The 26,966-nt window shown below is 48.2% G+C and overlaps 1 protein-coding gene across 1 annotated transcript in view; it reads right to left on the bottom strand.

Moving 5' to 3' along the window:
- GFRA4 (GDNF family receptor alpha 4) overlaps nt 1-26,966 on the bottom strand; it is a gene marked incomplete at its 5' end in the record, with an annotated part of 147,423 nt that overhangs the window by 48,195 nt on the left and 72,262 nt on the right. The window contains 1 exon segment of the mRNA XM_034772806.1: nt 4,676-4,954. Coding sequence (XP_034628697.1) covers nt 4,676-4,954 — 279 coding nt within the window.

Consider the following 26,966-nt stretch of genomic DNA (forward strand, 5'->3'; position numbering starts at 1 on the left):
CTAAGGTACGTTTCTTTACTAATCCCTCCCCTCTTCCACTCTTTGTACGCTTTCTGTTTTTTCCTAATCGCCCCTTTGAGTCGGTCGCTCATCCAGCTCGGTCTAAATCTCCTGCTTTGTAATCTTTTTCCCTTTTTTGGAATGCAGGCCTCCGACAGCTCATGCATCTTTAACTTGAAGTAATCCCAGGCTTCTTCTGCCTTTAGATCCATTAATACGTTTGCCCAATCTACTTCCCTTACCAGTCCCCTTAATTTGTTAAAATTGGCCTTTTTAAAATTATAAACCCTAGTCTTTGACTTAATTCTGTTACTCCTCCCATGTATTTTAAACCGAATTAGCTCATGATCACTGGAGCCCAAATTGTCCCCCACTACCACTTCTTCAACGAGGTCCTCACTACTTACCAGAATCAAATCTAAAATGGCCTCCCCCCTCGTCGGTTCAGCTACCACTTGATGAAGGAATTGATCAGCAAGCACATCTAGGAACATCTGAGCCCTATTATTACTACTAGCGTTTGTCCCCCAATCTATATCTGGGAAGTTAAAGTCCCCCATAATTACACAGTTTCTATTAGTAATTACTTCTCTAAACACAGACGTATAAGTTCACCAGTAACTGTCTTGCTCAAGTATTTTGGTGTCGCTGATATGTTGGGCAAAAGTTGTATTATGTCTGTCAGGTAAATACCACACTTGCTGCTCTCCAGCACCTCACGGTGGCCATGGAAGATGACACCTAAAGTAGCGGAATTTTTGACTATGCCAAGCAATATTTTTAGTACTTGACATTTCTTAATATTTTCAGATGCTTGTTTATCAAACCAAGCTTTGATACGGTGACCCTTCGTGACCTGCAGAGCTGCCACACATGATTGCACATGTTGTTTGCTCCTCCCCTGAGCACTAACTTTAGCATAGTCTTCCAATCATTGTTAGCCATGTTGATTTCCGAGTTTCTGTATCACCCAGCAGCCAACAAATGTGACGGTAACCTGAAAGATCAGCGTAAGCTAAGCCACTTGTCATGCAAACCTTCATACGATCAATTTTTCATTCCGTAAAATGAAGATGAAAAGTGGCGATATGTAGGGGGAAAAAGGAAACTCTCCATTTGGCCTATTGCTCACTGGGCTGGCAAGCAGGGGCGGGTCCAGGCCCCAGCGCAGCAAGCGCGTGCCTGGGGTGGCAAGCCGCGGGGGACGGCCTGCCGGTCGCTGTGAGGGCGGCAGTCAGGCAGCCTTCAGCGGCGTGCCTGTGGGAGGTCCGCAGGTCCCGTGGCTTCGGTGGCAATTCAGTGGCGGGCACACCGAAGGCGTGGGACCGGCGGCGGCAGATCACCCGCAGACACGCCGCCGAATCCACGTGAACAGTGGACCGCACGCAGGCGTGCCGCCGAAGGCCGCCTGATTGCCGTGCTTGGTGCAGCAAAAAACATAGAGCCGCCCCTGCTGGCAAGGACTAATCTGTAAAAGGTGATAAAACAGTTTCCTATGTGCTAGGGTAACACAGATAATTAACAACAACAATAGCTAATGGAAGCAGAGCCCCGGGTTGTGTATCTCTCCACAATAGCCCCTGGAAATGCCCTGCTTTGGGGATTTCATTGACAGTGAACTCAACCAACAAGCAACCCAAAAGAAGGGCCCAATCGTGCAAGGCGCTGAGCCCCTTTATTTCCCAATGACTTCACATCACAGCACTCAGCGCCTTGTAGGTTCGGCCTAAGAGTTGCACTCAGGTTTCTGAGAGATGGGCAACGTGGTCCTTGCTGCTGGTAGGTCTGGGCAGCGCCTTTCCCGTTCACTTTGTTCTGCTCAGCCTTTTGATCCAAACATCGCTCTCGGCACCTTTGCTTTCTGCTCCTGTCAGCATTTTATTAACCTATCTGTTCTGCAGCCTATGGCTGGAAGCGGCCATTTTATTCCTCATTTAATTTTCATGGTGCATAAAACACTGGCAGGCCTGACAGGGGAGAGTTATCGCTGCTGATGTGCACTTTTATAAGGGCGCTTAAAAAATATTAAATCAACATTTACTAAAATATTTGCAGGGTGTGGGGATGAAATTCAGTGTCAGGAGCATGCGCCGCAAATCTTACACATCCCAAAGACACGGTCAGGCAGGAAACTCAACGGAGTTTGGTTTAGAAACATAGAACCACAGGGTTAGAAGGGACTGCAAAGGCCGTCTAGCCCTTGCCAAGATGCAGGATTTGTTGTGTCTAAACCATCCAAGACAGATGGCTCCAGCCTCTTTTTGAAAACCTCCAGTGAAGGAGCTTCCACAACCCCCCTAGGTGTCTGTCCCATTGTCCTACTGTTCTTACAGTCAGGAAGTTTATCCTGAGATTTAATCTAAATCTGCTGTGCTGTAGTTTGACCCATTGCTTCTTGTCCTGCCCTCTGTGGTAAGAGAGAATAGCTTTTCTCCAGCTTGTTTATGGCAGCCTTTCAAGTGTCTGAAGACCACTATCATGTCCCCCCGCCATCTCCTCTTTTCCAAACTAAACATACCCGGTTCCTTCAGCCTTTGCTGATGTGTCTTGTATTCCATCCCTTTGATCATCTTTGTCACTCACCTCTGGATCCTTTCCAGTTTTTCCACATCCTTTCTATACGGCACCGACCAAAACCGGACACAGTTCTCCAGCTGAGGCCTAATCAGGCCCGAGTAGAGCGTTACTATCACCTCCCGTGACTTGCCTGCTGTGCCTCGGTTAATGCAACCCAAAATTGCATTTGGTTTTTTTGCAACAGCGTCGCATTGCTGACTCATGTTGAGGTTGGGATCCATCACAACTCCCAGATTGTTTTTTTTTTTGTCACCCACACCACATTATTTCTTCAACACTGACTTGAAAGGAACATTTATATAAACTCAACAAAAAGCAGTTTTAGTTTATTCCTTTTTTTAAGAAAAATGCTGCACTTCCCCAGTTACAGATCTCTACCCAGGACACAAATATTACAGATTAAGTCTCTTAGCCACCGGGGAGTTAGATAATGATTATTGGCCTCATTATACAGATGGAAAAACTGAGGTACAAAGCAGTAAAGAGATTTAGACAAAGCAGAACTGTAGCACAGTTAGGAAAAGAACCATGTAGAAGTACCTATATGGGAAGGGATCAAATGTAGCAGACAAAAGCATAATAAAATCTAATGGCTGGGAGCTAAAACTAGACAAAATCAGGTTAGAAGTAAGGTGGATGTTTTTAACAGTGAGGGTAATTAACCATTGGAACAACTTACCAAGGGCTTTGGTGGATTCCCCACCACTGAGTGTCTTTAAATCAAGATGTATGAAACAAACAGACAAACTCTAGCTCATCCAGAAGATATGGGCTTGATGCAGGAATCATTGGTTGAGATTGCTATATGGTCCTTTCTAGCCTTAAAATGTATAAATCTATTACCCCCTGATCTCCTGGCTCCCAGTTTCTGTGCTTTAACCACACCGAGTATCCCCTGTGTTTTGCATTTCTTTCCCAGTGCTGGAAACACAAATACAACATCCCTGTGCTAATGTGTGAGTTGTGTCCAGGTGGTGTCAGCACAGGCACGGGGGGGCAGGAACACCCACCTTCTGCCACTGATGCTCTCTGCAGCCTTGGGAAAAATCACTTCATAATAATTAATTCCCCACCCCACAACTGGAGAGAAATGAAGCTGAGTGAATTTGGGGCTTGATCCCAAGTGCCTTCCACATGGAACTCCCAGAGACGTCGTTACAATGCAGGCTGCAAGCTCTCTGGGGCAGGGATTGCTTTCGGTGAAGAGCCCAGAATGATGGAGCTTGACTGGGGTCTCTGGGCGCTATGTCATAATGATAATAGATAAAGGGGGCAATGCAGAATTAGACCAAAGGCTTTGAAGATGAAATGGTCCAGCTGATGCAGCTGGCGTAGCAGCTCTGCACACATACCCCCGGCCCAGGGCTCACCTTAGCTTGAGGCATGAAGTAGCCACTCTGATTTGTACTTGTTAAAATTCTGGATACCGTTGGTAGCGGGACTGAAGCATGTCTACACTAGAAACGCTGCAGCTACACCGCTGTAGTGTAGACGCTCACCACAGCAATGGGAGGGGGTCTTCTTTCACCGTAACAAATCCACCTCCCTGAGAGGCAGTAGCTAGGTCGAAGGAAGATTTCTTTCATCAACTTAGCACTGTCTACACCAGGGCTTGGGTTGGCTTAACTACGCTGCGCAGGGAGTGAATTTTTCTCATCACCGAGTGACGTTGTTGGAGCAACCTAAGATTTAGGCGTAGACCCGACCTGAGTGGCCCAGGCGACTGACTGCAGAGCCTGTCATGTCTAAGTCACTGCTGGTCCATTGAAGGAACCAAAACTCTCTATCATCAGATGTGGCTGGTGGGAAACCTGGGAAAAATGGGTAGGTGAGATCTGAGTGGGCATGAAAAACCACCACCAGAGGCAGCACTAACTGCAAGCCAGATGGGCATCTCAGCAGAGATGGCAACTCAACTTGCCTGGAGAAGGTTTCAGTCTGCCCATATCAAGGGGGGAAGAAGCTAGCCCAGCTGCTCCCTGCACTGATCCTGTTCTGTGGCTAGAAGGAGCAGGAACTGGCGTGTTTCACCAACACACATTTCCTTTTTAAGACCCGGTTTGGAAAACCCGCCCGCTGAGACGTGGCCCCGACTGACCTTCCATCAGGGTGTGGTGGATGCTCCAGTAGACGCTCAGGCAATGTTTCTCCTTCTTCATGCCCCGTTTACACTTGCAGCCAGAGAGCTGGCTGGACAGCAGGGCCGTCACCGTGCTCCGGCACTGGTTCTTGGCGTCCGGCCCCAGTTTGTTGGCGCCGTTGCCCGCGATGCATTGCCGGAGGGTCCGGAACTTGGAGCTGCAGCTGGGATCATTGGTGCAGGACTCCCCGGCCTGCAGGCAATCTCTGCCCGAACTCACTGCTTCCGTCATGGCTTCTGCAAGAGAACGAGAGAGAGAGTCAGGGTCCGATGCTCCCAGACTGAAGATCAAAGCAATTCAACAACAACTCCCACTTTCTGGGCCAGGCTCTGAATAAGTCTTTGCTTAAATCTACAAACCCAATGGCCTGGCTTCCCCCAAGCACCTTACAAACAATGGGCCCGCTCATGAAGTCCTTACTCATGAACTCCCATTGATCTCAAGGGCACAAGTCGAAACTGCAAAATCAGGACTTCAACATACAGTCACCTCCCCTCCTGCTGTTAATGCGCCTACGGAGGAATGCAGCAGCTGCTTAACAGTGTGTAGCAACACCATCCCACTGCCTCTACAGATTCGCCTATAGGAGAACTGGGAGGGCACAGGGAAAGCCCTGGGAATGAACCGATAGTGGAGGGATAGCTCAGTGGTTTGAGCATTGGCCTGCTAAACCCAAGGTTATGAGCTCAACCCTTGAGGGGGCCATTTAGGGATCTAGGGCAAAAATCTGTCTGGGGATTGGTCCTGCTTTGAGCAGGGGGTTGGTCTAGGTGACCTCCCATAGTCCCTTCCAACCCTGGTATTCTATGTCTTCTTTCACTGTTTTGTGGCCCATGGAAATCGCAGAGCTCCACTGAAGTCAAAGGCGATTTACACCAGTGGAAAAATCTGGCTCTTTGACTGTACGATCCCAGACGAAAGGCAGTGGCTCAGCCCTGCAATCCATTGCATGGACAGACCTACTGCGTTGCTGCTGATTCCCTTCCGTCTCCCACCAGCTGAGTGCGGTGCGGCTGCCTTGCCCGCCACGGGGAGGGCAGCGGCGTATGCGGGAGGAGAGGAGAATCAGCCCCTTTCACATGCGCGTGTTCTCGCTCTCGCGCCTTCGGTGAGGCGGCGGATGGGAAAATTCTCCAAACATTAAGGTCATGCAGCCTCAGTAACTGCGGGGAGGTTTGGATGTGCAGCGGCAAGCCCCCGGTGTGCGATGACTGGGTCGGTGTATGTTCCGGGGGCAGGCCAGTTTGTCACCGGCGAGCCATTGGGATCTCTCCAGGGCTCGTGCCTGGTCCGATCATTTCCAATGTCTCGGCAGAGGGGTCTCGAGTTTTCCCCTCTGAGGGTACGTCTACATCTCCTGGAGACGACCCACACTAGCTCTGAGCGAGCCAGCTAGCTAAAAATAGCAGCGTAGCTGTAGCTGCACCAGGGGGCGCTAGCTGCCCCGAGTACGTACCTACGGTTTCAGACAGGATCACACTCAGAGCACCTAACTCATCTCGCTGCCGGTGCAGCCGCGGCGACACGGCTACTTTAGAACTAGCACAGGTGTGTCTGTCTGAGCTGCAAGCCCCTGTGCACCCACAGAGTCGGCACATCTGGACCGAGGGGCTGCAGAGCCCTGGGGCCTTGGCCTACGACACCCTAGAGAGCTCATTGGGAAAAGCCCAGGGACTAACACAAAGCCGTGCCGTGATGGGTGCTGAACAATTGGGGTCTCCGTGCAGCACTACGATGACGTAACGCCATGACGCTGCCATGCACGCAGCGTGATGGTGGCCCAGCGTTCCCCGGTGAACAGGCATGAGAGCAGATGGAGCATCTCAGACAGAGGGGAGAACACCAAGTCCAGGAAAGGCCCGGCCTGAAGGAAAGTGGCTGACATGCGTTCGCTGCCCTCTGTTCGTTCAGCCATCCAAGCTGCCCCTGTGACCACGTCACAATTGAACACAGCCCCAACATTTGGGTGTGGCGCTCAATGCTGGCCTGGATCGCAGGTGGCTGTTCTTCCCCAGAGCCGGGGGTGACAGTTGGGGGGAGGGTATCCTGTGGGACGGGCGCTCAGGTTACAGAGTGGATGTGATATCCTCCTGGCGTAAGAGAATGGCCTTGCCATCCCGGCTGCCATTTCAAACTAACGTGACGTTCTCATTTGCTCCCTGTCCAAAATGGCTGCTCAGCGCCGTTGTGTCCCACCCCAGTGAGAGGGGGCCTCATTCTGCTCTCACTTTGGGGTAAATCTGGAGTAACTCCATTGAGGTCAGCGGGGGGTCACATGGGGGTAGAACTGGTTTAAGTGAGAGGAGAATTAAGCCCATAGTGTATAAAGGAATTGCAGAACCAGCACTATAAAAACATAAGCTATTGCCGTTACCTCAGAACAGTAGTTCTCAACCTGCCCACATCGGGACCCCCTTTTCCATACCAATACTCCACTTTCAGCCAGTGGTCCCACTACTATTTAGGAATGGGGGGGGTAATGAACCCCTAACTCCTGGGTGGGATCACGATCTGCAGATTGAGAAGGCCTGCCTTACAACTCTTGTCGGGTCCTCCTCAACCTCACAGAGTGGCCCATTCCCCAGTGTGGTGATTCCCTCAGTGCCATCTTTGGATAAGTGCAAAGGACTATGGGTCATCTCAGAAAAGAACCAGTTGAAAGTAGCTGGGGGAGGGGAGGTGCTGGGAAATCCCCTTTTTTAGAGGCTGTAATGTGGCATGCCCACCTCGCATGCCCATCACTGGCCAGTGGGGTAGCTCACAGCAGACGCACATCACAGCTTGGTCTTTCAGAACCTCCCGGGACTGCTCCAGTTTGAATTAATCTGATTTCTTTGAAATGTATTTTATGGCACAAGCAGCTGCCACGTCAACTAGCATGAAACCACCTTCTCGCCTGTAGGGGAGTCTCCTTTCCCCTTTTGGCACCTTTGGGAGAAGAAGTATGGTCCACAACTGCACCTCAGAGGACATTGTGGGCTATCATCCATTCTATTCACGGGGCTTCTCCCCTCTTCTTCATTCCTCTCCAGCGATCCCCATTTCTCTCTGCCCTGATTTCACTAACTCCACTCCCTCACGAGATCCTGACACATTCACCTCTCCAGGCAATGCAGCATTAGGACGTTTTTGGTAAGAACTGCTTCTGTGTTGGCTAGAATGGAGGGCACCAGCTGGAATCTGGCTGTTTAAATTCTGTCCATCCAAGCTCCTGGCCAGCACAAACATGGCTGCTCTGAAATGCCGAGGTTGGCTCTCAACCACAGCAATCCTGTCAAACTCCAAATCATCTCAAACTCCCCCATCTCTGAAAGCATAAATTGTCTCAAAACTTTAGACAAATTTTAGTTCAAGGCAAGCCTAATTTATTCATGGATCTCAATTTATTCAGCACTTTAGGATTGTTTAGATCACTCCAAAAGGTTGACAGAAACATTCTTTTAGGCATGCATGAAACTCCCCCTTCAGCTCTTATAACCTTAAAAACTACTGAACCAACTTTCTTCAAACTGAGCTTGCTCTCTAAATCTTAATGAGATCTATAAAACAAGCTAAGTTTGGTGTCTCTGCCTTCAGTCACTGCTGAGTTATCCATGCACAAATTTTCTGAGCAGAACATACTGGGAAAAGGTCTATATATTTTTTTTTTACTGAAAAAAACTGAAAAAAACGGACAACGTATTTTGTTCAGATGTTCTAAAAAGTGTCTGGGCTAAGAAAAAATGTGGAAAATTTCAGCCTAAAAGGAATTAGTTTGTCAGCATCACATGAGCAACTGGCAAAGGTGGGTTGGAATGGATGTTGGGACCCAGTGTGAACTCCAGCAGATACTAACCATGCCAGGTATAAACACAGACAATCTGCAAAGACCGTAAGGTACTTTGGGAGCCTACTTAAAATAAATCAATCATTCACGGATTCAAAAATTTTCCTACAAAATATAAAGTGAATATGTTCTCAAGCTGAGACCCGCTCACATGAACAGAGAGACCAGGAGCAAGATTTACAGATCAAGTTCTAATGCCCCGAATGCTGGTGCTTTCTGTTTACGATGCAGGCACTGGAATCAACTTTAACTAGGATGTGACAAATGACCCATTCCATAATCGTGTTATTTAATAACTAAAAGATCTGGGGGATTTTTATTGTTAGCGGTATGTTTGCTGCTCAGACAACATAACATCACCTTTCCCCCAGCATGGCCCTCGGAAGTAATTTTATGCAACGTAAAGAAAGTGTCTCTCTGAGAAAATCTGTGTAATTTACAATATGGATGATGCGTCTTAACCTACCCATGAGTGAAAGGGGCATAAGAACACAAGAACGGCCATACTGGATCAGACCAATTGTCCCTCTAGCCCAGTATCTTGTCTTCCAACAGTGGCCAATGCCAGGTGCCCCAGAGGGAATGAACAGAACAGGTAATCATCACGTGATCCATCCCTTGCCACCCTCTCCCAGCTTCTAGCAAACAGAAGCTAGGGACACCATCCCTGCCAATCCTGGCTAATAGCCATTGATGGATCTACCCTCCATGAACTTATCTAGTTCTTTTTGAACCCTATTATAGTCTTGGCCTTCACAACATCCTCTGGCAAGGAGTTCCACAGGTTGACTGTGCGTTGTGTAAATAAATACTTCCTTTTGTTTGTTTTAAACCTGCTGCCTATTAATTAAATTTGGCAACCCCTAGTTCTTGTGTTCTGAGGAGGAGTAAATAACACTTCCTTATCTACTTTCTCCATACCCGTCATGATTTTATAGATCTCTATCATATCCCCCTCTTAGTCGTCTGTTTTCCAAGCTGAAAAGTCCCAGTCTTATTAATCTCTCCTCATATGGCAGCCATTCCATACCCCTAATCATTTTTTTGGCCTTTTCTGAACCTTTTCCAATTCCAATATATCTTTTTTGAGATGGGGCAACCAGATCTGCACGCACTAAATCAGCTCTTCCTTGACAAGGATGGGCAAGTTCATGGTCTTGCTTTCACCATATTCTTTGAGGGGTCTCTCTCAACACAATTCTACCTTATGATTTGTACACTGCTGCCCATCACCATAGTATGTGAGTGCCAAATTCAGGTCACTGGCATTTGGACCATGGATACGTTTTTTTTCCCCTGCTGCCTCTTTGTTGTAACAGAACTTTCAGCTCCCATCTCTCTTTATTTGTGTATTTTGAAAGTCCTTTTGCCTGTATTATTCCCTTTGCTTGGTGTCAATTCCACACTGTTACTGTGGGCAGGTGGGGTCAGAAGTTTATTTTCACATCCTGTATATGGCCATATATACCCAATGTCAGATCTCCTTCTGATCTCACATCAAAGTAGCTTTCCTTACTTTAGCGGAGTTACTCCTGATTTTCACCATGTGAGGGAAATCAGGATCATCCCGTGTTTTAAATAGTATTCAGCACATCTATAGTGCTTTTCACTCAGGGATCTCAAAATATTTTACTGACCAAGCAGGTCCCACTCTACGCTATGGGGACAGCTCCATCCAGCACTGAAACGTAGCTGGCTCTGGGGCGAGACATCGCAGTGATGTGGATGGTGACGCTGGGCAAGAGTTTGGGGAATGACATGAAACATGCTTTGTCCAGCTGAGGCTGCAGGGGGAGTGTCAGGTTAAGATCTGAGCAGGGTACTCAGACGCCAGGTTCACATGCCCCAATTCTCCGACACTATCCCAGCATTGCAATGTTCAGGTTGCAAACCTACGGCAGATAAATTTCGGTTCGCACACGATCTGCCAACGTCCCTTTAAATACTGACGTTGCGCATTTACAAGGTGTGGATTCAAAACCCTCGAAGGGTTTAGGATTCAGGCACAGTCCTGAGGATGACCATAGCGATCGCCGTTATTTCTGAGACAAACTATTCACTCTAGGGAGAAAGAACGAGGAGCACTTGAGGCACTTTAGAGACTAACAAATTTATTTGGGCATAAGCTTTCGTGGGCTAAACTCATGAAAGCTTATGCCCAAATAAATTTGTTAGTCTCTCAGGTGCCACAAGGCACGTTCTTTTTGCTGATACAGACTAACACAGCTGCAACTCTGAACTCTAGGGAGAGTGTCAGTTGCCTTGTTTTCTACTGCTCAGAGGAAAATGGCCACCCAGATCCTCCACTAGGTGGCAGTAGCTATTTACTGTCATTCTAGTTTAATTGAAAGGTTTTTACTTAATTCACTCAAGCATTGATGAGAGATTCCAGAAAGCACAAGGGACTGAAGTCCTCTGTTTATCCATGGACAGCTACCCCCGGCAACATCTCTCCACTCTGATTTTCAGGGCCAAAGGATGCTGTGAGTCTCCAGCCCCATTCCACCAAGATTCCCAGCTCATTCTGGGAGTTTTGTAGTGTGGACACCTGCCTAGTAGGGGGTGGGCTAACACTATCAACTAGTTTCATGGAAGGGCCACCAAACAGCCGTTAGACGATCCTGGTTTTCATATACTGACAGTGAAATTCAAACTGGTTACTCGATACTGATATGTCTATTAGCAGCAAAATACTTAATACTCGGAAAACGAACCTCCAGTTTATTCAGAATGGTCCAAAAAATGGTCAAACGTGGCTTTGATGGAGAAGATAACCACAAAATGGGGGTGACAGACACCAAATTTTGGTGTCCAAGGATGCAGCCGTGCAGTTGTGAAGTTCCCTGGCTCATCTGTATTGTCGTTACCAATGTTAAGATTACATTTGTAGCTTGCGTATGTAGATTTGCGTGGTCAGGTGCTCAGGTGTACAGGAGGACAGAGCCCTTTATAGACAGCAACGATTTGTTTTCACACGTGCCGGTGGAATAATGATAATGCTATCATGACTGCTTACTGTGCTTCGAATACACTACCTGCACAAGGAGAATCAGTATTGCTCAATTTTGTGTCATAGTCACCGTACTGCTACGGCTACTAGAGATTCTCTTTTAGCATAAGTGCTAGAGGCAAGAGGATTTGGCTTCTATCCCCACCCGTTCCGGGAAGCTCAGAGTTATTGTGACGGGCAGCCTAGTGACAACCCTACGGGGTAGTTAGCCAATGATTTGTTACAATACCAAATGCTTGAAGGTGCTGTACAAAAATAATGACTAGGTTGCCTTGTCATGAAAGGGACTGTTGAGAAGCATGTTATTATGCTAAGCCGGAAACGAAATACACCAGCTCCTTAGTATGCTGTGAAAAGCACAACAGAACCAGCAACATGTAAGGCCACTTTCACATCGTGAAACTGAACCAGTGAAGGTTTGTTCCCAGCACCTCTTCCAGGGCGGTAGCCAGCCCACTTCTAAATAACCCACGCGCCGGAGCTTCCACCAGTCCCCTCGGGGAGTGTTTCTTTAGAGCCATCCCCGCCGTACACATTGCATGGCACATGCTGCTTGGCTTATTGTTTTACTGAATTAGGTCAGAGCAGCCAACACAAGTGGCCGCTGATTGATAATGATTGTTATTAGTTGTGCTCGGTGGAATTAGAGATTTGGTGTAAAAACAGGCTTCAAACCCCAGAACAAAACGTGCCGCTAATGAAACAACTACACAGGCCAGCTTGGTCGGTTGTTACTAACAATCCTCCTGGCTAGGGAGACGTTTTGCTCAGAATTCTTTGGTGAGAGCGGCTCAGCAACCGAACTCGTGAGGTTCTTGGAGCAACGCCAGCTGGTAGGTGCAGCAGCAGCTTGCACAACTCTGTGCTGAGACCACTGCCCATCAAGCTGACCAAGGCTGTCTCATTATTTCCTGGTCTGTCCGTACCTAGCTGCTGGCTCTTGTCTTAGACTTTGATTGTAAGCTCTTTGGGGGTGGGGGCCGTCTTTTTGTGCTGCGTTTGTACAGCGCCTAGCACAACAAGGGTGCTACAATAATAAAAATGCTATCACGCTTGCTAAGTGTGTCCCTCGCCCCCTAGTGGCAGGATAGTTGACTACTTCTACCAGCTAATGAAATGACCCCTTTAGCTCAAGTGGCTAGAGGACTTTGATTCAAAGCCCACTGAAACCAATGGAAAGCTTCTCATTGACTTCCACGGGCTTTAGATGAGACTCTTGAAAGGTTCTATGCTCAGTCCCTGCTGCTGATAGATCCAAAACACACAGTGCTAACCAGGGTAGTACCATGCATGAGTGATCAAAGTACTACGAAGAGCAACACACATGAATGCAAAACTCTCTCGGGCAGGATTACAAAACAACACCAGTTACCCATGCTTTCCTATTCCCAGGTGCCTAAATATTTCTAAGGATCTGGGCCCTCTCCCGCATTGAAGTCAATGGGAATTAAGCACCTAAATACCTTTAAAGATCTGGGCCTAGGTGCCTGCATGCCCAGAATTTGTCAGGATGGATCCTCACAGACCTGGAGAAAACACATTTATGTGCTGATGACCATGCACTGGTAGTTCACTCAATCGATCAATCATAATCATAATACTCAAAAACCAGTGGGAGAACACTTTAACCTGTCTGGCCATTCAATGACAGACCTGCGGGTGGCTATCTTACAACAGAAAAACTTCAAAAACAGACTCCAACGAGAGACTGCTGAGCTGGAATTGATATGCAAACTAGATACAATCAGCTCAGGATTGAACAAGGACTGGGAATGGCTGAGCCATTACAAACATTGAATCTATCTCCCCTTGTAAGTATTCTCACACTTTTTATCAAACTGTCTGTACTGGGCTATCTTGATTATCACTTCAAAAGTTTTTTTTTTCTCATACTTAATTGGCCTCTCAGAGTTGGTAAGACAACTCCCACCTGTTCATGCTCTCTGTATGTGTGTATATATATCTCCTCAATATATGTTCCACTCTATATGCATCCGAAGAAGTGGGCTGTAGTCCATGAAAGCTTATGCTCTAATAAATTTGTTAGTCTCTAAGGTGCCACAAGTACTCCTGTTCTTTTTGCGGATACAGACTAACACGGCTGCTACTCTGAAACCAATCAATCAATGACATTCTATTTATAACTCATCTTTTTGCTCATGCAGTTAACTGCTTTGGTTTCACAATTAGCCTAAAGAAAACTGAAGTGTTGTACCAGACTTGCTGGGGGATGCACACGCCCACCCAATTATTAATAACACCACCACTCCTCTCAAGTCCGTGGGTAAGTTTTCTTGCCGACGGAGCATGCCAGCACAGAATGCCACAATGGATTCCGGAATTACCCCTCGCACAGCCAAAGCGAGGAATGTTGTCGGCTGCCTTTGGAACAATTGGGGTCTCGGAATAAGCACTAAGCTAAATGTCTATCAGGCAGTTGTGCTAACAACATATCACCACCATATCAGGAAACGTGGTGAGTTCCAGATGTGCTATCTTCACTCTGTTTTCAGGGTCAAATTTTAGGACAAGATTCCTAACACCTAAATCCTTAATTGTTGTCAGATGTCCAGCATTCAAAGCATGCTCATAACAGCTCCGACTATGTTGGTCTAGGCATCTTGTTCATATGGCCAACTCAAGAATCCCCAAGGCCATATTTTGTGGTCGGTTAAAGTGAGGCATCTGCTCTCATGGTGGTGAGTACAAATGGTATAAAGATACACTGAGGTCAAACTTGAAAGCATTTCAGGTTGATTCCAGTACCTGGGAAGCAACAACCCATGACAGAGCAAGGCGGGGGTAAATTTGTCACGTTGCCATTACACCCAATTTCCAAGCAGTTATTAACACATGCGAAAAACATGAACAGTGCAAAGCAAGGATACAACAATCTGCAATGATCGTGGACAAATTGTGTGCGTCCCACATGCAATTGTATTTGCAATTCTTGGATCGAGCTGATCTCCCACATATTCATTGATAGTGATTGTTGAATCCTCATATGCCTACACCGACATGAGACTCCATCCAGCCATCCTGTAGGGGCCAAGTCTCCCCTATCCAATCCCTTTGCACCCTGTGGAGTTATTTATACCTCTTCAAAGGGCGTATAGGATGCTACCATTGCAAACGCAGACGTGAAGGACTCCAAATGATGCAAGTGGGTGGAGAATCAGGCCCTTTGACTTCTTTTGAGATTAATAATCCCTATCTTGGATAATGCTTTTCATCTGACATCTCAAAGCACTTCACAAAGGAGGCAACTACCCATGTTCCTATTTTACAGATGGGGAAGGAAAAGCATTGAAAGGTGCAATGATTTGCCCATGGTCACACAGGAGGTCTGAGAGATCTGAGGTAAGGCAAGTCCAATGCGCTATCCACTGGGCTTATGTATTTTTCTTACCCTTAGAGATATAACTAGTGATAGCACCTGTAGCATCACAGTTCTACCGAGCACCATGCAAAGACAGAGCCAGTACAGACACAAAAAGAACAGGAGTACTTGTGGCACCTTAGAGACTAACAAATTTATTAGAGCATAAGCTTTCGTGGGCTACAGCCCACTTCTTCGGATGCATAGAATGGAACATATATTGAGGAGATAGATATTCACACATACAGAGAGCATGAACAGGTGGGAGTTGTCTTACCAACTCTGAGAGGCCAATTAAGTAAGAGAAAAAACGTACAGTACAGACACAGGGGGAAGAGCGCCCTCTATTGAACCAATAGCATCACTTTCTGCCACACATGTATCTTCCCTGACATTTCCCGTTCTACGTCCTGATCAGATCTGACCCTGCTTAGCTCATGTGGCTAGAGCCACAGGTAGAATCATAGAATCATAGAAGATTAGGATTCGAAGAGACCTCAGGAGGTCATCTAGTCCAACCCCCTTTTCAAAGCAAGCCCAAGCCCAATTAAATCATCCCAGCCAGGGCTTTGTCAAGCAGTGCCTTAAACATCTCCAAGGATGGAGATTCCACCACCTCCCTAGGTAACGCATTCCACTGCTTCACCAGCCTCCTAGTGAAATAGTGTTTCCTAATATCCAACCTAGACCTCCCCCACTGCAACTTGAGACCATTGCTTCTTGTTCCGTCATCTGCCACCATTGAAAACAGCCGAGCTCCATCCTCTTTGGAACACCCCTTCAGGTAGTTGAAGGCTGCTATCAAATCCCCCCTCACTCTTCTCTTATACAGACTAAACAAGCCCAGTTCCTTCAGCCGCTGCTCATAAGTCATGTGCCGCAGCCCCCTGATCATTTTCGTTGCCCTCCGCTGGACTCTCTCCAAAACTGGACACAATACTCCAGATGTGGCCTCACCAGGTAGTTGTTATACCATGCAGGGATGTCTTGACATCAGACAAGTTCTGAGATGCTCCCGTGCAAAGTTACATCCACACCATCTGATACTGATGTGGCATTACCTCAGAGCCTTAGTCTGTGGTGGGTCTTAGTCTAAGAAGGATACTGGAACACAGCCCTTGGCTCAGTGCAGCCACTCCTCAGTTACATACAGAATATGAAGAAGAGCTCTGTGTAAGCTTGAAAGCTTGTCTCTGTCACCAACACAAGTTGGTCCAATAAAAGATATTACCTCCCGCACCTTCTCATGCAGGATATGAGTCAGGATTCTTTATTCCAGACACCAACATAAGAAACACACTCCCTGGTAGCTACATTGTGCACAAGGATCAAATACAGACCAGCTCAAGGCCTTTTCTTTCTCCGTGACAAACTTTTTCAGCAGACACGTTGGATGCATTTCTCCTGGCTGCTGGCCACCCAGCACGGCCCTGGCCTCTCTCATTAGTGCATGGACTAAAGAATCTCGAATTTCAAAACAAAAAGTAGTTTCAAAACAAAAATTGATTTCCCCCCTCAAAGAAAATGTCAAAACTAAATGTTTTGACTCTTTCAGAATTTTTTTTATATGCACCATTGAGCAAAGCCAACATCAATTCACAAAACATTAGGTGTCACCTAATCTGCATTTTTCACCAAAAAAAGGTTTGCCCAGCATTACCCTGGGACCCTCCCTAGTATACATTTCTATAGGCCCTTGTAGGAGTTTACATTCAGCAAGTTTTCCAACGTACTGTGTCAACTGCAAAATCCAGATCCAGCCCCTTTTCACTGTCATCATTTTTCTCCCATTTGTTGGTGACTGAAACTGTCCTGCCTCCATGTCTCTGCATGCTGCAACCCTATCAAATTGCACAAACTGAGCAGGGTCAATACTTTATTAGAGCATTGGGGAAGCCCAGATGCTGTGGGAAGTGATGCTCATGATCTACCGCTCTTCCTTGAAAGCCAAAACCAGCCCATTGCTTCAGACCGGTGCTGTCTTTTGGGTGAAATGTAACATTGGCAACCTGCCAGGGGTGGGTTCTGACCTTTCATCCTAGCCCTCTCAGGATTTGAGGAGGTGTTTTAAATGTCTGTCAGACAGTTGTGATAACAACACTTCTGTATGGTTGTGAGACATGGACAAACATATCGCCTCCAAACTCGATCAGTTCTGTATGCACCATCTCCGGTCTGGTTTAGTATTGGTGTCTCCGTTCAATTTCAATTTTAGGCATGTAGTAGGGACTTCTCCTGCCTCGCATTAAACCCACCCACTGCCTCAGTTTACCGTCCATCTCACCAACAAACTGCCACATCCGTTGTTCTCAGAACACCACTCCTCTTCTGGGGATAGTTTATTACCATAAAATACTCAATACTTCTCCAGGCTCACTGAGTCTTAGAAGTTTATAATGGTTCTCAGCTTCTACACAGCTCTCCTCACAGAGTCTTTCCAGGCCTTTCTGAGGGTTTCCCCTTCCTTATAGCCCTGCCTTCAGGCCCACAGGCCTTTTCAGGCTTCCTCGCTGGGGCTTGCTACCTCAGAAATTCCTGCTCCCTGGACGTCACTCAGCTGAGTTTTATCCCTGAAGAGTCTCATGCTTCTGGCAGTTCACATCCACTCTCATGCTCTCACCTCTACTGCCTGGCAGCTTTGGAAAGTTGTCACCTCCCCTCTTGTCCCCCCCCACCCCCCCACAGACTCTCTCCTTGAACTGTCTCAGAATCCCAACAAAAAGATATATTGGAATTGGAAAAGGTGCAAAGAAGGGCATCAAAATGATTAGGGGGATGGGACAGCTTCCATCTGAGGAGAGATTCAAAAAACGAGGCCTATTCAGTTTAGAAAAGAGATGACGAAGATAGGCTATGATAAGGGTCTATAACATCGTGAGCAGTGTGGAGAAAGTGAATAAAGAAGAGTGATTTATCACATAACACAAGAACCAGGGGTCACCCAATAAAATTAATAGGCAGCAGGTTTAAAACTCACATAAGGAAGTATTTCTTCACACACTGCACAGTCAACCTGTGGAACTCATCGCCAGGGGATGTTGTGAAGGCCAGTATTCTGTCTCTGACAGTGGCCAGTGCCAGATGCTTGAGAGGGAACGAACAGTACAGGGTAATTTCAAGTCATCCGCCCCCTGTGCCAGCTTCTGTCAGTTGGATGTTTAGAGACACCTGGAGCAGGGGGTTGCATCCCTGACCATCTTGGATAATAGCCATTGATGGATCTGACCTCCAAGAACTTACCTAATCCTTTTTGAACCCAGTTATATTTTTGGCCTTTTGGATCTTTGTCTCCCACTAGTGGATGGCCCCCATGAATTTGTTTATGAGTCTGCTACTGCATTTGAATTAAGGGAATGGGTTCTTTACTTCAAGCGGCAGAGGCGCCTGCTTCCCCATTCACGGGACTTGGGTTCAGTCCCTGCAAGTGTAACAACCAGGGCCATCATCACATGTTTTAAACCAAGGCTTCCTGCTTCTCCGGGTCAGTTTTTTCCAGCTGTGACATCACAACACGCCATTCGTGACATCACAGGACATGGAGTATGACACAAACACAAGATAGCTTCACTGCTGGATGTGGTAGCGGGTAGAATCCGGGATAAAGGAGAGGGGGGGAAATCTCAGAAGCTGGCTTAACAAAGAGAAGGTTAACAGGTGCCTTCACCTCCTGGGGAACAAATATTTGATCATGGGCTCCTCAATCTAGCAAAGAGACAACAAGCTCCACTGGCTGGACAAATTCAGATGGGAAAGGCGGCACAAATGTTTAACAGGGAGGGTAGTTAACCGTAAGAAGAACTTGCCCAGGGTTGCAGTCGATTCTGCATCACTGGCAATTTTTAAATCAAGATCATGGGTGGCGGGTATCAAAGGTCAGGGCAGGCTGAGCCTCCCCTGGCCCAGGCCGCGGCCCTGCCTCCCCCTCCACCCTGAAGCCAGCAGGGCTCAGCTCCAGCTGGTGGCCTGGAGCTCAGGCACAGCGGCGGCCCGGGGCAGCCCTGGTGCCGGCTGTGGGGGGTCAGGCCAGCAGTCCGGGGCAGCCCTGGTGCCGGCTGTGGGGGGGTCAGGCCAGCAGCCCGGGGCAGCCCTGGTGCCGGCTGTGGGGGGTCAGGCCTGGTGCCAGCCCAGCGCTGGGGGGACCAGCAGCCTGGGGTGGTGCTGGGTGGGGGAGGGCAGCGGCCTAGGGCTGGGGCAGGCAGCCTAGCATCGGGGGGGCTGGCCAGTGCAGCTGGGGCATGTGGCTCCTGTGGGGAGGGAGGGCAGCTCGGGGCTCCTCTGGCCATGGGGGTGGGGGAAAGGGCAGCTTGGGTCTCCTCCAGCAAGGGGGGAAGGGTGGCTAGGGTGGAAGGGGCAGGGCCAGCAGGCTAGCCTCCCGATGCGGGGTTTCACCCACTGCCCGTGATCAAGATTGATTTTTTCCCCTAGAAGACGGGCTCTAGTTCAGACAGGAATTATTTCAGGGCAGTTCTCTGGCTTGTCTTATCGAGCAGATCACATCAGATGATCGCAGTGGCCCCTTCTGGCCTTGGATTCTATGGAACAATAGCCGAGGAAGTGAAGGGACCGACTGGCCGAGCAGGTTTGCTTTTGGCAGCGGCATTCTCTCTTCTCATGCTTACTCCAGTGTGAAAGTGCCTCTTTAAGAGCACAAGGCAAGAGGTCGAGCGGTGTCCTAAGCACTTCACTTCCCACACGCTAGGCACACAGTTCCTTCCTTTGGCAGCTCCCTCTCGTTCCTCGACCGCCGCCAGCCAGCCGGAGGAAAAGGAACAGCTTTCTGACAAAGCCCGTCTCCAAGGACACGGGTGATGCTAGAGAACATCTGTCGCCAGGCGTTTACCGTGTAACCCTCTTTGGGAGGGGCAGCCGTGCTTCTGAGGGCACTGGGGACTCGAGGCAATGCCAGTCTGGGGAACATAGAGAGTGCAGGAGAGAGAGAGACAGACAAACACACACACACACACTCAGGGAATGACCCAGGCTAACTATAAAAGCAGAGGCTGGCATTTTCAAAGGGGGGGGGGTCGAAATGCAATAGAAATGGGGGAAAAGGAAGTTGAGAAGGATGGTCTAGTGGTAAGAGCACAGCGTACAATGGAGGGTAGCGCCGTTCAATTCTCTGTGCTACCACAGACTTTCCTGTATGATCTAAGGCAAGCCACTTAGGCACAGATCCTCAAAGGTATTTCGGCGCCTAACTTCCATTGAAATCAACTGGGCCTTAGTCTCTGTGTGTCTCAGTTCCCCATCTGTAAAATGGGCATAGTAGCCCTGCCTGACAGGGGTGTCGGGAGGATAAATGCATTGAAGATTGTGATGTGGTAGGTTACTCTAGTGAGTGGGGCCAATGTACCAAACATTAATAGGTACCTAACATCCTTAGGCTCTTTGAAAATCTCAACCTGAGCCCTGATGGACACCCGGGCTGACAGGAGGAAGCAGCCGGGGAGGAATGGAAAGGTGTAGGAGATGCTGCTCCCTCCTCAAAGGGGAAGTGAAGTGAAGTGAAGACACAGGGGAAATGAAGTGAAGACACAGGGGAAGTAAGAACATAAGAACGGCCGTACTGGGTCAGACCAAAGGTCCATCCAGCCCAGTATCCTGTCGACCGACAATGGCCAATGCAGGTGCCCCAGAGGGAGTAAACCTAACAGGTAATGATCAAGTGATCTCTCTCCTGCTGTCCATCTCCACCCTCTGACAAACAGAGGCTAGGGACACCATTCCTTACCCATCCTGGCTAATAGCCATTAATGGACTTAACCTCCATGAATTTATCCAGTTCTCTTTTAAACCCTGTTATAGTCCTAGCCTTCACAACCTCCTCAGGCAAGGAGTTCCACAAGTTGACTGTGCGCTGCGTGAAGTGGAGTGAACGTATCTAGATCTCACAGGCTGAGCTCTAAGTGGATTGCTTTATCAGCCTATCCATCACCGATTTTTTTCAAGCCACTATTCTGGCTGGCCTAGCTAAGCACTTTGGGATTTTGGGGGATGAAAGCCTCCTTAGACACATACATCCCCCTCATCTCAGTTGACTCTGCATGCCACGAGAGTGTGAGTGTTCTAAAGAGAACGCTAGGATTTAAGTGAGCAAACAGCAGGTGAAACGTGTGGCTTCCCTGTACAGCTCCTAGCTGTTTCTACTCTACTCAGGGACTGTGAATTTTTCAACACTGCTGAACAACACAGCTAGGTCAACCTAAGTTTTAGGTGCAGGCTAGGTCTCCTTCCCTCTCAGCAGCTCTTGAGAAGAATGCTGTTATGCGGGGGAGTGCGCTGACCCTCTCGGGTTCTAGGAGGAAAGCGACATCCCAGCGGTTAACTGTTTCTAAATGTGATGTGGTCCCATGCGCAGAGACGCAGTGTGAAAATAAGGCTCATTCCGAAGTAGAGCAAATTTTTTATCAGTACAGAAATAAAATGGTCTTTCCTTCTGTGGTTCTGCTTCTTTACCCAGCAGAAAGTGGGGCTTTGATGAATTTATAGAGGGAGGAAGACACGAAAATGACGTTCGGGAAAAGTGTCAAGCAGTCCACTTTGATTTTTGAATATTTCTGCTGACGTGCGGGGAAATGCGGATATGAATCATGTCCTAGTCACTTGAACTACAATACGGCTCACTCCATTTCTACTCATCACACGGTCTCAGATCTGTGTTATGTTTACAGCTCATTCAGGTCTATGGATTACATTTTGTAGGCCCTGGTCTAGCAAGCACTTAAGCACACACTTAAATTTAAGCATGTGAGCAATCCCAGTGACGTCAATGTGCCTTATTGAGTTGAGGCTTTAGTTCATCTAATTTAACCCCATATTATTATTTATTTGTATTGTGTTAGCACCGACAGGTCACCAATCAGGGTTCACCCATTGTGCGAGACATTCTACGCACATAATAAAAAGACAGTCCCTGCCCCAACACGTGGATGCAATAGACAGACGGGAAAAGCACAGTGTAAAATGAGACGATCATATATAAAGACACGGCGAAGAGCAGCTAAGAAGCATGCATGCAGCATTAGTGACAGCACTCCGGATCACCTGAGGATTATTTGTATAGCATCAACAAGGTGCGATGTGCTTATACAGATCTTCCACACCCAAACGGCAGACAAATCTTCACTAGCTGCAATTGTGTTAGGTCTGGCCTTCCAGCCTCCACAGGAAAGACAACTCAGCAGGTCTGCCCTCCAGCCAATATTATTCCTGTTTCTCAGGTGCCCATCCCTACCGTATCTATTCCTCCCAGAAGAAAGCAGTGATACGCTTACAATACTTGGCCATAACCAGGGCATTGGGAGTATTCCAGAGTCCCTTGGACTGGACATTTTAAAGGGGAACTGGATGGGCTAAACATGGGCTGATCCAGCCCTTTTGGAAGTCAGTGGCCCATACCAAGAAGGCACCCTAGGCTGAAAAACTAGAGCCCTGCTGTTCGACACCGCCAGAGATCAGCTCTTGGGTAGAGGATGGGAGTTGTTATGTTCTACCACGGAGAAATATAACTACAACATGTATTGAGCACGTCTCCACTGCATGAGTAGGCAGGCCATACGCCCAGTTTGAAACCAGACAGTCCTCTTTTTGGGTGCTTTATCCCCCATCTGGAACTGAGCCAAAACCGGATGAGGGTTTTGTCCTTGATCCGAATCTCAGACTTTAAGGCAGGTCATCTAGTCTGACTTCCTGCCCATCGCAGGCCACAGAATCTCGCCACCCACTCCTGTAATAGATCCCTAACCTCTGGCTGAGTTACTGAGGACCTCAAATCTCAATTTAAAGACTTCAGGTTACGCAGAATCCACCATACATGTGTACAAGGTCATGCCGATAGGGGTGGAGCAGCGGGCTCTTCAAAATGGCATCCTTCATGTGGCGTAACCTCATATGCACCGTGTGTGCGAGGCCATGCCGGTGGAGGCAGGTTCACACCATTCCCAGCAGCACCAGAATGTCTGGTGAACTGGGGATGCGTGAGTGCTATCCCCCCCAAGCACTGACTGACCCTCCCATATCCCTTCCCAACATACACTCTGCTCAGCGCAAAATCGCTGGGAGAGTGTCTCTATAGGGCAGCCTCTTCTTTGACATAAGTGCAGGGGACTGGACTAGATGACCTCTCGAGGTCCCTTCCAGTCCTAGGAGTCTATGGTTCTTTGGTTGTTCCATAGTCCGGATCAGGAGTCTGGAGGGGAAATAGACTGTCACCACTGCATCACAGCCTGCCTGAGCACTAGTAAAGCAGAATTTGATGGCTCCCCATAGCCCCTCTACCGCAGAGAGAGCTCACGTTTCACATCTCATTTCCTTTAATGGCTGTAAAAACCATAGGTAGAATCCTGATCTCACTGGAGTCAAAGGGAGTTGTGTCATTTCATCCTCACTTCCATCCCCACACCCAGAAGAGACAAGCCCAATGAGCTCCCCCGGAAACATGTTTGGAATGTACCTTCAGGACACAATGTCAACTCTTCTGAACAACACGACAGACATTTTAAGGGCTGAAGAAGTGACCATCAGACCCGTGTAACACAGGCCAGAGAATTTCACGCAGTTACCTCTGGAATGAGCCTTATGACTCTGTTTGACTAAAGCACACCTTCCAGAAAGGCACCCCGTCTTGATTTTAAGACATCAAGAGATGGAAAATCCATCACGTCCCTGGGTAGTTTGTTCCAGTGGTTAATCAGCCTCCCTGTTAAAAATTATCTCTGTTCTTCCTATGTGTAGAGTTTGTATGCTTGGCTGAACTCTGCTGTCAAACCAAGAGGGAGTGGTTAAAGCCCCCGGTAAGATTTTGCTTCTACCACGACTCCTTACTCATTATAAGTAGCTCCACAGGACAGCATGAGTCAGTCTGCACGGTAAGTCTGTTATATTGGAATATTTAGCTTCTTAGGAGCTACATGTTCAGATATTGGCATGGATGACTCAGCACTTCAACCTTCCAGGATACTGTTATGACAGGCATCACCAGGTCAGCTGTTAGAAACAATCTTCCAAGTTCTTTTTCTTACCGTGTGAGCACATTTTCAGTCTCAAAAAGACATAATGAGTTGTTAGTTTGGGGCAAGCTTCTGTGTAGGGATAGGGTCTATGGAGAGGGAGCGGTGTGAACAACAAGAGAGTTTAGTCTCTGCCTTGGCCTCTGATTAGAGTCAACTCTTGAGGCAAAGTTGCTCCCTGGGAACCAGATGTTGGTGTTGGGCTGAAATTCCTGGGAGCCCTGCATGCTGTTTGACCACTTCTGTTCCAGGACTGATGTACATGTGTAAATAAAACAAGTTACACTAAGAATATACCAGACTCTGCATCAATGATTTCTCCTCTACTGAGAAACTGACCTGCAAGATCCCAGACACCTACTACTGCTCAGCAGAGGGGTAACACTGGTATCAGAAGAAAGTACAACTATTCTAAAGAACCAGAACTCAGTTTATCTAGATAGGGTCTTTGGGTAAGACTGCTAGAACCCAAGTCCTGCCTACTTCTTGGGGACATTACAACATCTCACAGTGCTCTTCATAAGAGTAGAGATTTGTCCAGTTGTCCCACAACCCCAGCACCAGGACTTACGGTACAGCAGGTCCTCTGCTGAAACGGTGGCTGTTCTCCAACGCAGAGGTGGGTGCATATTAGTGATGCTGTGTGTATACAATGTATGAAATGGTTTGGGATGGAAGGTCCTATCAGAACATCATCATATTAATGAATAACTAATTTGTGATTCTTTAAGATGTCTTGGGATGCGTGTGTGTGTGTGTGTGTGTATGTGTTTGTGTTAAAAATATATAACAGCAGAGCCTCACCCCAATGTAAATCTGGAATAACTCTTCTGAAGTCAACAGAGGCAAACCTGGGTAAGTGAGAGATGGATCAAATCACACAGTGGCATGTGAATTCGGCTCCTCTCTCCTCACTGGAATAGGCTTAGTGAAGACCATTGCATACCATTGGCAATGGCGGGAAGGAGCACCAATGGCCACCCCACTGTCTATGCAACTCCGGCCCGACAGCTCCTCCGTCATGACAGAGGGTGGGGCAGTGCGGCCAAAATTGAATGAGTTGCATTGCAACTTGGTGCACGGGGGTCACAACACCAAACCCGAGTTGACTCTTTTGCATTGCCACTGCCATGGGTCCAGGGCCGGCTTTAGGCCAATTCCACCAATTCCCCCGAATCGGGCCCCGTGCTTAAGAGGGCCCCGCGCACAGTGGCAGGGTCGCCCAGAGTGGGGGGAAGTGGCAGAGAATCCCTTCCCTGGCTAGAGGCACCTTTTTAATTTTTACTCACCCGGCGGTGCTCCAGGTCTTTGGCAGCGGGTCCTTCACTCGCTCCGGGTCTTTGGCGGCACTTTGGCGGCGGGTCCTTCAGTGCCGCCGAAGACCTGGAGCAAGTGAAGGACCCGCCGCCAAAGACTAAGAGCACGGCCCGGTGAGTACAAGCCCCACGTGTTTTTTTTAATGTGGTTTTTTTTTTCTTTTTAGTCATCCCTGTCGGGGCCCCGTCGAAACTGTTCGAATCGGGCCCCGCACTTCCTAAAGCCGGCCCTGCATGGGTCTGCCTCCCCCGGGGTCCCAGCTTGGCCTTGCCCTCTCTGGGATGGGGAGTGACACTGCATCTGGGAGGGCCAGGCTGGAAGGCGACATGCTTGGGCCAGTGGCTGCTGCAGGTACATGGTCAAAAATTTTTGGGGGCGGCTCTGGTGAAGACATTGGACCTAAGTCCTCACATTTACACCGGTGTAAATCAGAAGTAACTTCATTGAAGTCATCAGAGTTCCACCAGTGTAAAACCAATGTCCAAGAGGAAGGCGATTACTCCTGTGAGTAAAGCAAGTAGGATTTCCCCTCTAATCTAGGTCATGTGATCTGCAGCTCAAGCCCTTACAGATAACATCTCTAGGTTCATGTTATTCATTTCTTAAGAAGCCCTCAAGTTTCTGAAGGGAGCAGAAAGACTTAGATGTGACTGGTAGAGCTGGGATTGGGATATGAGCAAACATTCTATGGAGGAGAGTGATGGTGCCTCTGATATTCATACCCAGCCTTTCCCCTCCCGCCGCTGCCTCAAGCACACTAGCCTCCATGAGGATCGCTGTGCACTAGGCCTGGGGCTTTGTGGCATCCAGATTTACTGCCAATGGTTTGAAGTGTCCTTTGTTTTAGATACACAAACAAGTGAGATGATCTCGGCCCCTCAATCATGCTGAAGAAGTCCCAAGCCCTCAGAAGGTCACTGAGAGAGGAGGAAATGAATCTGATGCTGTTCAGAAAATGGTTCTGATCCCAGAGTTTCTGAGAAGCCAGAAAAACCCGATGTCTGTCTGTAAATTCCCTACTGCATCTCTCACTCCCACATGGACACGGGAGTGGCTCATTGCAGAACGGGTGTCGGTGGGATCAGAAGACAGGCTTGGATACTTCTCCTGCACATGTCCTGCTCATGTCCTCCATAGATGCTTCCCTCCCTCGCCATGGAGCTGGCTTCCACCTTACTACTCCCTGAGCGACTGACTGGGCAATCCGCCTCCACAGTGCGGTGCGTGCCCCAAGGCAGGTGTATCGCCACCACAAAACCAGTCTCAAATGAGGGGCAGGGAATTAGCTCACTAGATGGCCACTGTGGGAGAGGAAGGATGGCCCAGTGCTTAGGATGCTAACCTGGGACTCTGGAGACCTCTGCCACAGACTCCCTGAGCGATCTTGGGCAAGCTCTGTGACTCAGTTACCTCTCCGCTCCATAAGGATAACGGCCCTGCTGTGAATCAATCACATACCACAGGAATTGGAATCAGAATTACTTGCTAGACACCATCAAGATGGGAGTCACCCACAGCAGAAGGAAGGTGGCTCTTACTCACTCATTTGTGCACCCCAGTATCTGGGGTAGGTCCAGTTCCTCCTGCCCTCTCCTGGCCAAAAAACACAGGGGAGGGGTGAACAAGCCCATGCAGGATGGGTCTGCTTGCTTTCTGCATCTGCTGAACAGGCTTCAGCACCTGCTTTGGAAAGCAATTTTCTACTCAC

This window comes from Trachemys scripta, chromosome 5, assembly GCF_013100865.1.
Source record: "Trachemys scripta elegans isolate TJP31775 chromosome 5, CAS_Tse_1.0, whole genome shotgun sequence".
Lineage (NCBI taxonomy): Eukaryota > Metazoa > Chordata > Testudines > Emydidae > Trachemys > Trachemys scripta.